The 12,168-nt window shown below is 37.2% G+C and overlaps 1 protein-coding gene across 1 annotated transcript in view; it reads left to right on the top strand.

The window, feature by feature from the left end:
* LOC144959265 (uncharacterized) overlaps nucleotides 1-12,168 on the top strand; it is a 52,592-nt gene that overhangs the window by 9,565 nt on the left and 30,859 nt on the right. The window contains exons 5-8 of the mRNA XM_078891808.1: nucleotides 1,663-1,742; nucleotides 3,223-3,394; nucleotides 4,952-5,109; nucleotides 7,813-7,961. Of these exons, the coding sequence (XP_078747934.1) occupies nucleotides 1,663-1,742; nucleotides 3,223-3,394; nucleotides 4,952-5,109; nucleotides 7,813-7,961 (559 nt within the window). The remainder of the gene's footprint in view (nucleotides 1-1,662; nucleotides 1,743-3,222; nucleotides 3,395-4,951; nucleotides 5,110-7,812; nucleotides 7,962-12,168) is intronic.

Genomic DNA, 12,168 nt, shown 5'->3' with positions numbered 1-12,168 from the left:
TTCTTCTCTTTACTAGCCTATCCTGCTTCTTTGGTTTGTGATTGTATTTTGGCAGGGGATATTTTTTTTTCTGTAAATCTTCTGCCTGTTTGTTCTTGGTTATTTATAATTTAGCTTATGATATCTTTAGGTTATGATTTTGATTTACATTTGTACTATTTTTGTTAGATTGCTTGTTGTTTTGTTTCAGCGGTCTCTCATATAACCTCAATTGTGTTGGAAGAGACCTAAAGCAACAAACAAACAAACAAACAGACGATTTAGATATGTGATAATGTCGCTGTTTCTTTCATCCTGTTTTGTTTATAAAGGGGAAGGCCGAAACATTATCTGTTTTCATTAGTAAATTGAAGCTTTACTTACATTGTTATTTATGGCATTTTTACAAAATAAATCGGAAAAAGCAATGCCTGTAAAAATGTTATCCTCCTCCTGAACTTTGTTCAAAATATAAACGGATTTTAATATACAGTGCAGTTAGGCTATGTGGTCTTGTGGTACGACACTCGCTTTCGGATCGGAAGGTCCTGGGTTCGAGCCTCGCTCGGCGTATAGTTGAGTCCTTGGAAAAGGCTCTTTCTCAAATTCTTTCACCGTACTTAGTTGTAAAATGAGTATTGACCGTTAACAGCGTTGTCTCTGTCCAAAATAAATGTAATAATATCGCCTAACAGACGCCATGTCACGTCCTAGATGTTAAGTGTTGCTGTTAGTTAGAAACTCCTTGTAAAGCGCATTGAGCATATTTAGTGGATATTGCTCTATAAATATATTTGTACGCAAAATTTGACGTCAGTGCGACTTGTAGTTAAGTCTCAAATCTTGAGAGAAAAAAGGTTTAATATTTTATTATTGGAAGACTGAATAATATCTGAAAGTTATAAAACCAATTTCAAATTTCCTATCATTATAACCTGCACCTCGAGATCGGTAGGTCCCGGGCTCGAGTCCCGCTCTGAACAGCGCAAAGTTGAGTCCTTGCCAAGGTGCTTTATTTACTCACATTTTCTCACTCACGGCACTCGGGTGTAAAATGAGTACCTGGTCGTTACAGGCCTATACATGTCGCGTCTCGCGACCTTCGTGTAATATTTCTCTGCCGTGTTGTCAGAATTTTAAGCAATGTATTTATGTTTTATTGTTATTGTTATTGGCTGAAGAAGGGGTTTGAGTCCGAAACGTTCCATGTTTGGTACTTTGTTCTTTTGTTTTTTTGTTTTTTTTTTTACAGCTATTATACTCATATTTCTTCATTACTTTTTTACAAATTCAACGAGGTAATTTCTTGCGAATTGGAGTTTAGTTTGTGCGGCTATGTGGTCTTGTGGTATGACACTCGCTTCCGGATCGGAAGGTCCTGGGGTCGAGCCTCGCGCTCGGCGCATAGTTGAGTCCTTGGAAAAGGCTCTTTACTCACATTCTCTCACCGTAATCAAGTGTAAAATCAGTACCTGGCCGTTAACAGCGTTGTCTTTGTCAGAAAAATTGTAGTTTCGCCTAACAGGCGTCATGTCCCGTCCTACATGTTAAATGTTGCTGTTGACCAGGGACACCTTGTAAAGCGTTTTGTGCACATTTAGTGGACATTGCGCTATATTAAGCTCAATTTTGTTTTTAATCATTTACTCGCTTATCTCTTTTTTCTTTTTTTTTTTTTTACAGTAGGGGTAGATATTCCACTGTGCCTGACGACAGCATTCTGAAAAAGGATGTTCGGTTTCGGAGCTCGCTAAACATTGTTCGTAAGCATAATATTTTACACTTTCATTATAAAATGAATAAATTATGTTTTCAGCCCTCGTTTCATTTCTATTTGATGCTTTACGGCGTTATAATATATGTAATTACTTCCTTTTGATGATTTTGTGATCATAGGGTAAATTTTTCTCTCTCGAGGGTCTACTCCAAGGGAAAACTGCAATAAATAACCCAGGCGTCAGCCGCAGTGCAGCGCCGCAAAGTTAACTAGGTCGAGGTGACTTACTCAAGGCCACACAGGACAGTGCAGTGGCGGGTGATCAATCTCGGTACCTTTAAGGTGCGAAGCAAAGACCAAATCGCTGAGGGTTGTTTTTTTTTAAATTTAAAACTCAATTTTCTTTATATAGGGAATGAGATTAGCGGAAGAGTAGCGTCCCTTGATTGGCCGTCACCCATAGTCTGTGACGTCACCGGCGGAAAAGTTATTAGAAAGAGAACGTCATGTTGGTTGTGCGCATGCGTCTCTCGTCCTCGCTTCCGGTGAAAGCGGCTTGAGACACTTCAAAACCAAATTGACGTTCTCTCTGTAAGGTGACGTCCACTCAAGGGACGCTACTCTTCCGCTAATCTCATTCCCTATATTGTTCAATCGGACAAATGCTGTAATGGCTCACTGACATCTGGTGTGTAACGATGGGGTATTAGAAAACGGTAGGGGCTGCCTGAAGCCGGTGATAGTGAAATACTAACGAAAGAGTGAAAGAAAATGGAGAGGCTTCGTATGGGAACAAAACAGACAATGAACGTTTCGGGTACAAACCCTTCGTCATCACAGCAATACGCAAATTAACGTGGAAAACAAATAATAATAAAATAAAATGCAAAATAACTTGTATCGTCTGTAATCAACTGGTGGTTGCAGTATGAATTGTCAGTTTTGTTCCCATACGAAGCCTCTCCATGTTCACTCTTTCGTAAATGATGGGGTAAAGGGGAAAGGATGATTTTTCCCCCTCATTTAAATTATCCTTTCTTCTTTGTCTGGTGTTGTTTCATGTACACATTTGTTTTTCATATTTTTATCTTACACTCTAATTTGTACGTTGATATTGACTATTACCTGTTCATTTATGATTATTTATTTATTTATTTATTTATTATTTGTGACCCCTCGTCTCGAAACGATATTAAGTAGGGATGATTAAGTTGCTGAAAATATATTTCTGGCCAACATTTCAAAGTCTGACGTTGAGTTTCTATGCTTTATTGAATGAGTATAATATTTTAGAATGCTAAATACCAATAATTCATAATTTTGACCAGTTTAGTTTAAATTTGACTTTTTAGCATCTGGTTCATCACGACATAATACCGTTTTGAGTCGTTGAGTCACATTTGTTTATTTATTGATTTATTCATTCTTTATTCATTTATGAATTCATTCATATTTATTTTTTTTTACTTTATATATGTATTTAACCATTTATTCATTCATTTATCTATTTATTTCAACTTACCCAGATGGGATTGTCGAAAACGTAGAACAAGAGAAAGAAGAAGATTTCGAGTTCAGATATGGAGAGCACGAGATCTCCGCACGGTTTATTTATCAGAGACACATTTTTCATGTTATAGTCGCCTTAAACATGTTGATGGTCACCGCGTTTATAATCCTGACCGCCAGCCATCAAAGGTGGGTGGTTTATTACAGACTATTTTATTGTAATGTTTGGGAGGTGTTATATTTACGTTTCTCACATTGTAATGTTTGGGTGGTGTTATATTTACTTTTCTCCCATTGTAATGTTTGGGTGGTGTTATATTTACTTTTCTCCCATAATAGTGCAGGACAGGGAGGTAGGGTAAAGTGGGAGGAATTCCACACCCAACTTTTTTCAGTTTATTGTCATAAAGTTTCCATTGATGAGGTGGACACGCAAACAGAATACAAATATCCCACAGCCATTCACGCTTGGATTCTGTACAAAAAAACATGTTAAAAAGGAACGGCAATTCATAAATTCCAAATTTTCTCTTTATTCGGATATTCACCGTTTAGGGGTAATTCTACACCCATCATGACAAACATGCAAAAACGAACGAGAATGAAACAATCAGCAACAATAATTAATATCTGAAATGAGCACAACAACAATCTTTGTAGACCATGACATGAGACCAATAGGCCTAGGCGGTGGTTCCGATAGTTCAGTTGGTAGAGCACGCGTTTCACAATCAAAGGGACGGAGATCGGTCCTGGGTGCAGACTAGCCTTTTGAGAAAACAATAAGTATCTTCTCCCATTTTGCTGTATCACCTCTTGACATGGTCACGGACTGTACCCAGTTTAGGTTGTATTCTTTGGCAGCACATTTGGAGCCTATCCCTCCAGATGTAACGAGATCGACCGCTTTCACCATTGTCATATGACACCGTCTTTTCTTGTAATTCATCACCATTATAAGCCAATCTCTAAAGAAAAAGGAGAAAAACATGAACAGAATTATCTTCTAGATCCAGCTATAAAGAAAAGAAGAAAAAACATGGCTTATTATTCAAAACAATATTAATATGCTACACGAAAAACGATAGTATTATTATTATTCTATTGTTGTTGCTGTTGTAAGTGTTAGTGATATTACCGTTTGTTGTATTTTTTCCGGTTATTAATGGTATCGGTTTATTTTTGGGTTTCATTTATTTTTCTTTCACATACATGTATGTTGTCATCAAATTGTTCGAATTATTGGCGAAAGCCTAAGATTGAATAAGCTTTGAAACCTCTTCAGGCAAGCTTTGTGAGTAGTTAATAGTATTTGCGTTTTTTGTACCACCTGTCTTTGTATACGTAGCGCGTTGGAGCAATTTGTGGATTCCGTCCGCTGTAAAACTAATTATTACAAACTACATATTACATATTTAGCGGCTATGTGGTCTAGTCGTATGACACTCGCTTTTGGATTGGAAGGTCATGAGTTCGAGTCTCGCTCGGCACATAGTTGAGTCCTTGGAAAAGGCTCTTTACTCCCATTCTCTCTCCGTATTCAGGTGTAAAATGAGTACCCGACCGTTAACAGCGTTGTATCTGTCGAAAAATAAACTGTAGTCTCACCTAACAGGCGTCATGTCTCGTTCTCCGTGTTACATGTTGCTGTTGGTCAGGGACATCTTGTAAAGCGCTTTGAGCACATTAAGTGGATATTGCGCTATATAAAAGCTCAAGCTCAAATTTATTTCTCTATTTTGTCAGAGACGATGAGATCCAGTATACCATCATCTATTCTTCCTTTGTGTTCATCTTGGGGGTCTTCATCGTTGAGCCAATAGGTCTGCTAGTTTTATGCCTAATCCAAAACTGCGGAACCAAGCAGGCCCTTTCCCTCGAACGGGCCAGGAAAAGAGTTGAAGGTGAGTTGATTGTTTTGGAATGTTTTGAATCGACTTGTTCGGCTATGTGGTCATGTGGTATGGCACTCGTTTTGGGGGTTGGACAGTCCTGGGTTCGAGTCCTGCATGCACTGATCGGAGTATAGTTGAAACCTTGGAGCAGGCTCTTTTTTCACAATCTCTCTTCGTACTCAGGTGTAATATGAGTACGTATAGGGAATTAGATTAGCGGTAGAGTAGCGTCCCTTGATTGGACGTCACCGGCGGAGAAGTTATTAGAGAGAGAACGTCAATACGGTTTTGTGCATGCGTCTCTCGTCCTCGCTTCCGGTGAAAGCGGCATGATACACTTCACCGAAAGCGAGAACGAGAGAGACGCATGCGCAAAACCATGTTGACGTTATCTCTGTAAGGTGACGTCCAATCAAGGGACGCTACTCTTCCGCTAATCTCATTCCCTATTGGAAAAACCTGTAATATTGCCTAACAAGCTTCATCTTTCGTCATACATGTTATGTGTTGCTGTTGGGAATGGACCCTTCTAAAGTTCTTTGAGCACGTTTAGTGATATTGTGCTATATAAACGCTCCAATTTAGTTTATTTGGTTTCTCAGCCTACATAATTATGTTCTGTCTTTGTCTTTGAATTACTTTGTACTACTTGGTTTTCTCCAGGCCCCAAACAAGAGGGCAAACTGTCAAATTTGTAGTTTCTAAGATATGTTTTTACCCTGTACACCACATCCTTTTTATATTTATATATATTTTGATGATTTTTCTTTTGTATTCCACTTTGATTTTGTATCCATAGTATTAAAAAGAAAGAAAGAAAGAAAGCATTTTGCCCTTCTCCGTAGCATTGTCGCAGAGGCGTTCCATGAAGGTATCGTGCGGCTATGTGGTCTTGTGGTATGACACTCGCTTTCGGATCGGAAGGTCCTGGGTTCGAGCCTCGTTCAGCGCATAGTTGAGTCTTTGGAAAAGGCTCTTTACTCACATTATCTAACCGTACTCAGGTGTAAAATGAGTACCAGCGTTGCTTTTGTCCTACATGTTAAGTTTTGCTGTTGACCAGAGACCCCATGTAAAGCACTTTGAGCACGTTTAGTGGATATTGCGCTATATAAAAGCTCAAGTTGTTTCTTTTAAATTAAAAAATACTTCATCAAACAAATGTCTGACGTCAACAAGAATCACCCATGTTTTCGATTGAGAGCAAATTGGTAGTTAATAAATGCCTGAGAATGGCATTCACTCAATCGCATGACGGACTCTACTCACATTGCCTCGCTATACAGTAAAATGAGTGAACAAGTGTGCATGAAATGTGTCAAAGCAAGAAAGAAAAATAGAAGAAAAAAAAACAATCCCAAAAAATCAGTCGACCTCGACTGGGGATCGAACCTCAGACCTTCTGATAGCGGTAATCAGAAGGTCTGAGGATCGATCCCCAGTCGAGGTCGATTTTTTGGGATGGTTTTTTTTCTTCTATTTTTCTTTCTTGCTTTGTCTGGCACCTTTCACAAACACTTGTTCATATCTTTATCTTATACTGGTGCCTGCTCCTTAATTTCTTTAATTTGATATTTTCACCAAGTAAAATGAGTGCTGGAAACAGCGTTGGCTCTGGTGAATAAATTATGTAAGTATATATACGTCGAGATTTAAACTACATGTTCATGTTGTTACTGCTGGCTTGGGGGGGGGGGGGGCACTGATAGTACGCTTTGGGCACATTTCAGTGGATATCTCTCACTGTGTAACAAAAATGGTAGACTTCAGCGTGGAGGAGAACTGGAGAGAAATGTGGAATAGGGAAACACCAAGAGGAGGGAACCTCATCAAAGATCCCACTAAAAGAATAGCTGCATTCCACAACACCAGGAGATACTGGGTTTCCTCAAATCGCCTCTTAACAGGACATAGCAGAACTGCATCAAATGATATGTGCAGATTGAAACTTGGGAACAGTGCTGCCTGCCAGAAATGTTAGGCAGCTCCAGAGACCAGCGATCACATCGTCCTCCACTGTCCAGTTACTAAACTTGAGGGTGGCTATGAAACAGTTCTGAGGGCGGGGGAAGGCTTTCAAAGCTGGGTTGACGAAATAAATTTGGAGATGTAGCATATGCTTCTACTACTACAACTGGGTGACAGTTATATTTTAAACTTATACATAGATGTATTGCTCTCGAGCCTACCTTCCTTTTGCTTCTTGAACTAGTCCCTTTGTCTAACTTTTTTCTCTGGCGGTATTGAATGCAGCTAGCTAAAGTCTTATTCTATCTATTGCATCCAATTTGTATTAATTTCGTTGTCTTTTCTTTTACTTTTAGTCTTGTGTTGTTTTGCTTTCTTTTTGTTTGTTTTTCGAGGGGGAGGGGGAGTGTTTTGGTCTGTATTTTTATTTCTTTTGCTTTTATTTGTTTCGTTTATATTTTTAGTTTTGTTTCTTTATTTTGAATCTTTATTTCTTTATTTTGCTTTGAATGGGTTGTTTGTTGTTGTGTTGTTTTTGTTTATTTTATTTTTTTTTTGGGGGGGGGGGGGGTTATTTTCTCCTCGCCCGACATAAAATTTTCTGCTGGCTGGATGGAAGTTGGGGGAGGGGGGACGCTCTTAAAAAGCACTGTGAGCATTGCACTATTTAAAAGCCCAGTTTATTTTTTGATACGATTGGTCGTTACTTACTCTATTCATATTATACTCTACCCACATGACAAGATGCCTTCAAAGTACTCAGCCGTTGGCACCTGATCCAAGACTCCAGCCATATGGCCAGGCCACAGTACATGCCAGCATATCAATATAGTGCGGCTGGCGAGACCTACCACGACAATCTAAGGAATAAGGCTGAAATCCAAAAGAAAAAAGTAAGTCAAATTGCTTTGTAGTCCTTCAGAGTCATAAGGCCCGTGGAGCCTGAGATCATCCCAGTTTCTATAGATAGTATGCAGTTGACGTCACTTAGGTCTTTGTTATTGCTTTTTGCCATCCGCGTTTATGAATAATTCTCACTAAACTGCATTAACCAGACTATAAACGTTCCAGGTTACTCATAGTTTTGTGTGTTTGTCCGTTATACTTCCGGATGGCAATGTTGTGAACTTCTTAGACAAGCGCATACTATCTATAGACTGAAACGGACAATAAAGCAAATTCTTGCATGCTACGACCTTTAGGATAAGACGCCACTCTATCGCAAAGTACTTTCCGACAGATTTAACGGATCCAGCCACCTTAATCACTTCTGGGTTGGGCAGCTGGTCAGAAGAAAACAAATTCTCGACTGAGCTGTTGGGACCCCTTTAAAATCAAAATGTGGTTGATAGAAGTTGTGATGGAAAATTACAATGGGATATAGAAAAAATGGTTAGTATTTCCCATTGTTTAACTCTCTCCTTATCAACTATAGGAAAATCGTCACATTCGTTACGATACAACCAACATGTTTCTCATTTAAATTTCTTTTGTACATTATAAAATTTAAAGAAAATGAACTGTGTGTTGTAAAGCATGTTTTGTTAAAGAAATTATGTATCGCAAGAACATACTACTACTGTATTTGAGTGATAAAAAATATTTTATTGTGTTAGTTGGGTGTGAAGTTTTGGGGAAAATACTGAAAATGGCTGGTAAGGAGAGAGTTAATTCATTTAACTTTTTATTTGTTTTTGTATTTAATTATTTAACTAACTTTTTTTTTTATTTATCTATTTATTATTTTATGACTTTATGAAAAATCGTCTACTTCATACATTTTTAATGCAACAGAATGCGTTCTATTTTAATAGAAAGTCGTCATAGAATATACAAATTCGCTTTCAAATTATATAAGAATAATGCACACATTCAGAGATCATCCTCGAATAGTTTTGTTGGTATTTATTTATCTTTTAGTAAGATGTTGTATCCTCATCGCAGTTCTTGGAAGTTGGTGTTTTGTTGTTATATGTGTTGTTGTTTTGGGGCTTTTTTTTTGTATTGTATTGTTTTTTAGTTTTGTGTTGTTTGTTTGTTTGTCTTTTATTTACATTTTACTTTATACTTTTTTTCTGGGGTTTTTTTCTATTTATTTTTTTTATAGGGGGCGGGTGGTTTGTTATGATTGTGCACTATTTTCTATATAAGGATGTGCTCTCTCTCTCTCTCTCTCTCTCTCTCTCTCTCTCTCTCTCTCTCTCTCTCTGGGTGGGGATCCTGACCTCCCATAGTGGGCAGGGGGGTACATACTGTGTCTTCTATCCCCTTATATCTGTTTTCCAACATGCTTTCTGTCTTTGTCTTGGCATGAGAATACTTGGTTTTGTCCTGGCCCTGGCCGGAGTCCTAGCTGGGAGGGAAACAGTCAAATGCATAATTTTTTGGTTTGGGAGATGATATTTTTTTTCCTTGTAAATCATCTCTCTGTTATGTGTTATCATATTTGTTATTTTTAATGTGTAATGCAAGCATTTGAGTGTATTCTTCTTTGTTGGATTTTGTGCTTGTGTTCGGATGAGACTTATAGGTGATCTCAAACTAAGTAATTGGTGATATGCTCTTGGAATCTACATCTGATCCCTATTTGTTTCCAGTTCCCCTATGTCTTACTTTCTCTTGGGTGTTATAATTGTAATTCTAGAACTTTTTACTATCCCATTTTCTTCCTTTTTACTGGCGCTGATATAACCTAAATGTGTTGCAACCGCCGTAAAAGCCTTAAAAACAAAACAAAAAGCTCTCTCTCTCTCTCTCTCTCTCTCTCTCTATCTATCTACTTCTTTTCTTTTCTTCTTCTTTCTCTTTCTTCTTACTCTTCTTCTTTCTTTCTTTCTTCTTTCCTTCTCCTTTCTTTCTTTTTCTGCTCTTCTTCCTCTTCTTCTTCTTTCTCTTTCTTCTTCTTTCTTCTCTTCTCTCTTCTTCTTCTTTCTTCTTCTTTCCTTCTTCTTCTTTCTCTTCTCTCTTCTTCTTCTTCTTCTTCTTCTTTTCTCTTTCTTCTTCTTCTTCTTCTCTCTTCTTCTTCTTCCTTTTCTCTTCTTTCTTCTTCTTTCTTTCTTCTCCTTCTTTTCTTTTCTCTTCTCTTCTTCTTCTTCTTTCTCTTTTCTTTTTCTTCTCTTTCTCTTTCTCTTCTCTTCTCTTTCTTCTTCTCTTCTTCTCTTCTTCCTTCTTCTCTCTTTTCTCTTTCTTTCTCTTCTCTTCTTTCTCTCTCTTCTTCTTCTTCTTTCTTCTTTCTTCCTCTTCTCTTCTTCTTTCTTCTTCTTCTTTCTTTCTTCCTTCTTTCTTGCTCCTTTCTCTTCTTCTTCTTCTTCTTCTTTCTCTTTCTCTTCCTTTTTCTCTTTTCTTCTTCTCTTTCTTCTTCTCTTCTTCTCTTCTCTTCTTCTCTTCTTCTTTCTTCTTCTTCTTCTTCTTCTTTCTTTTCTTCTCTTTCTCTTTTCTTCTTCTCTTTTTTCTTTTCTTCTTTCTCCTTTCTTCTCTCTTTCCTTCTCTTTTCTTCTTCCTTCTCTTTCTCCTTCTTCTTCTCTCTTCTTCTTCTTCTTCTCTTCTTCTTTTCTTCTCGTTCTCTTTCTTCTTCTTCTTCTTCTCTTTCTTCTTTCTTCTTCTTCTCTTCTTTCTTCTTTTCTTTCTTCTCTCTTCTCTTTTCTTCTTCTTCCTTCTTCTTCTCTTTTTTTCTCTTTCTTTTCTCTCTTTTCTTTCTTCTTCTTCTTTTCTTCTTTCTTCTTCTCTCTTTCTTCTCTTCTCTTTTTCTTCTCTTCTTCTTCTTCTTCTTCTTCTTTCTCTCCTTTTCGCTTTCTTCTCTTCTCTTCTTTTCTCTTCTCTCTTTCTTCTTCTTTCTCTTCTTCTTTCTCTTCTTTTCTTCTTCTTCTTCTCTTCTTTCTTTTTCTCTTCTCTCTTTCTTTTCTCTTCCTTCTTTTCTTCTTCTCTTTCTTCTTTCTTCTTCTTCTTCTTTCTTCTTCTTTTCTCTTCTTTTTCTTCTCCTTCTTTCTTCTTCCTTCTTCTTCTTCTTCTTTTCTCTTCTTTCTTTCTTTCTTCTCTTTTCTTCTTCTTCTCTCTTTTCCTTTTCTTTCTCTTCTCTTCTCTTCTTCTTTCTTCTCTCTCCCTTTCCTTTTCTTCTCTCTTCTTTCTTCTCTTTCCTTCTTCTCTTCTTCTTCTTTCTCTTCTTCTTCTCTCTTCTTATCTTTCTCTCTCTCCTCTCTTCTCTTTTTCTTTTCTTCTTCTTCTTCTTCTTCTTCTTTTTCTCTTCTTTTTCTTTCTTCCTTTCTTCTCTTTCTCTTTCCTTCTCTTCTTCTTTCTTCTTCTTCTCTTCTTCTCTTCTTTTTCTTTTCTTCTTCCTCTTCTTTTCTTCTTCTCTCTCTCTCTTCTTCTTCTTCTTCTCTTCTTCTTTTTCTTCTTCCTTCTTCCTTCTTTCTTTCTCTTTCTCTTTTTCCTTCTCTTTCTTCTTTTCTTTCTTCTTTCTCTTTCTCTTCTCTTCTTCTTCTTCTTTCTTCTTTTCCTCTTCTTTCTTCTTCTCTCTTCTTCTCTTCTTTTTCTTCTCTTTTTCTCTTCTTTCTTCTTCTCTTCTTCTTCTCTTTTCTTCCTTCTTTCTCTTCTTCTTCTCTTCTTCTTCTTCTTCCTTCTTTCTTCGTTCTTCTCTTCTTTCTTTTCTCTTCTTTCTTTTCCTTCTTCTCTTCTTCTTTCTTTTCTCTTCTTCTTTCTTTCTTCTTTTCTTTCTTCTTTCTTTCTTTTCTTTCTTCTTCTTCTTTCTCTTCTCTTCTTCCTCTCCTTTTTCTTTCCTTTTCCTTCTTCTTCTTCTTCTTTTCTTCTCTTCTCTTCTTCTTTTTTCTCTTCTTCTTCTTCTCTCTTCTTCTCTTCTCTTTTCTCTTCTTTTCTCTTCTTTTCTTTCTTCTCTCTTCTTTCTTCTCTTCTTCTCTTCTTTTCTTTTCTTCTTCTCTTTCTTCTCTTCTTCTTTCTTCTTCTTCTTCTTTCTCTTTCTTCTTTCTTTCTCTTCTCCTTTCTCTTCTCTTCTCTTTTTCTTTCTCTTCTTCTCTCTTCTTCTTCCTTTCTCTTTTTCTTCTTTCTTCTTCTCTCTCTTCTCTTCTTCTTTTTTCTTCTTTCTTCTCT

Source organism: Berghia stephanieae, chromosome 13 (assembly GCF_034508935.2).
Source record: "Berghia stephanieae isolate SIO BIC M18660-M18661 chromosome 13, UCSD_Bste_1.3, whole genome shotgun sequence".
Taxonomy (NCBI): Eukaryota; Metazoa; Mollusca; class Gastropoda; order Nudibranchia; family Aeolidiidae; genus Berghia; species Berghia stephanieae.
The sequence above is the reverse complement of the archived record's forward strand: the minus strand, read 5'-3'. Positions and strand labels throughout refer to the sequence as shown.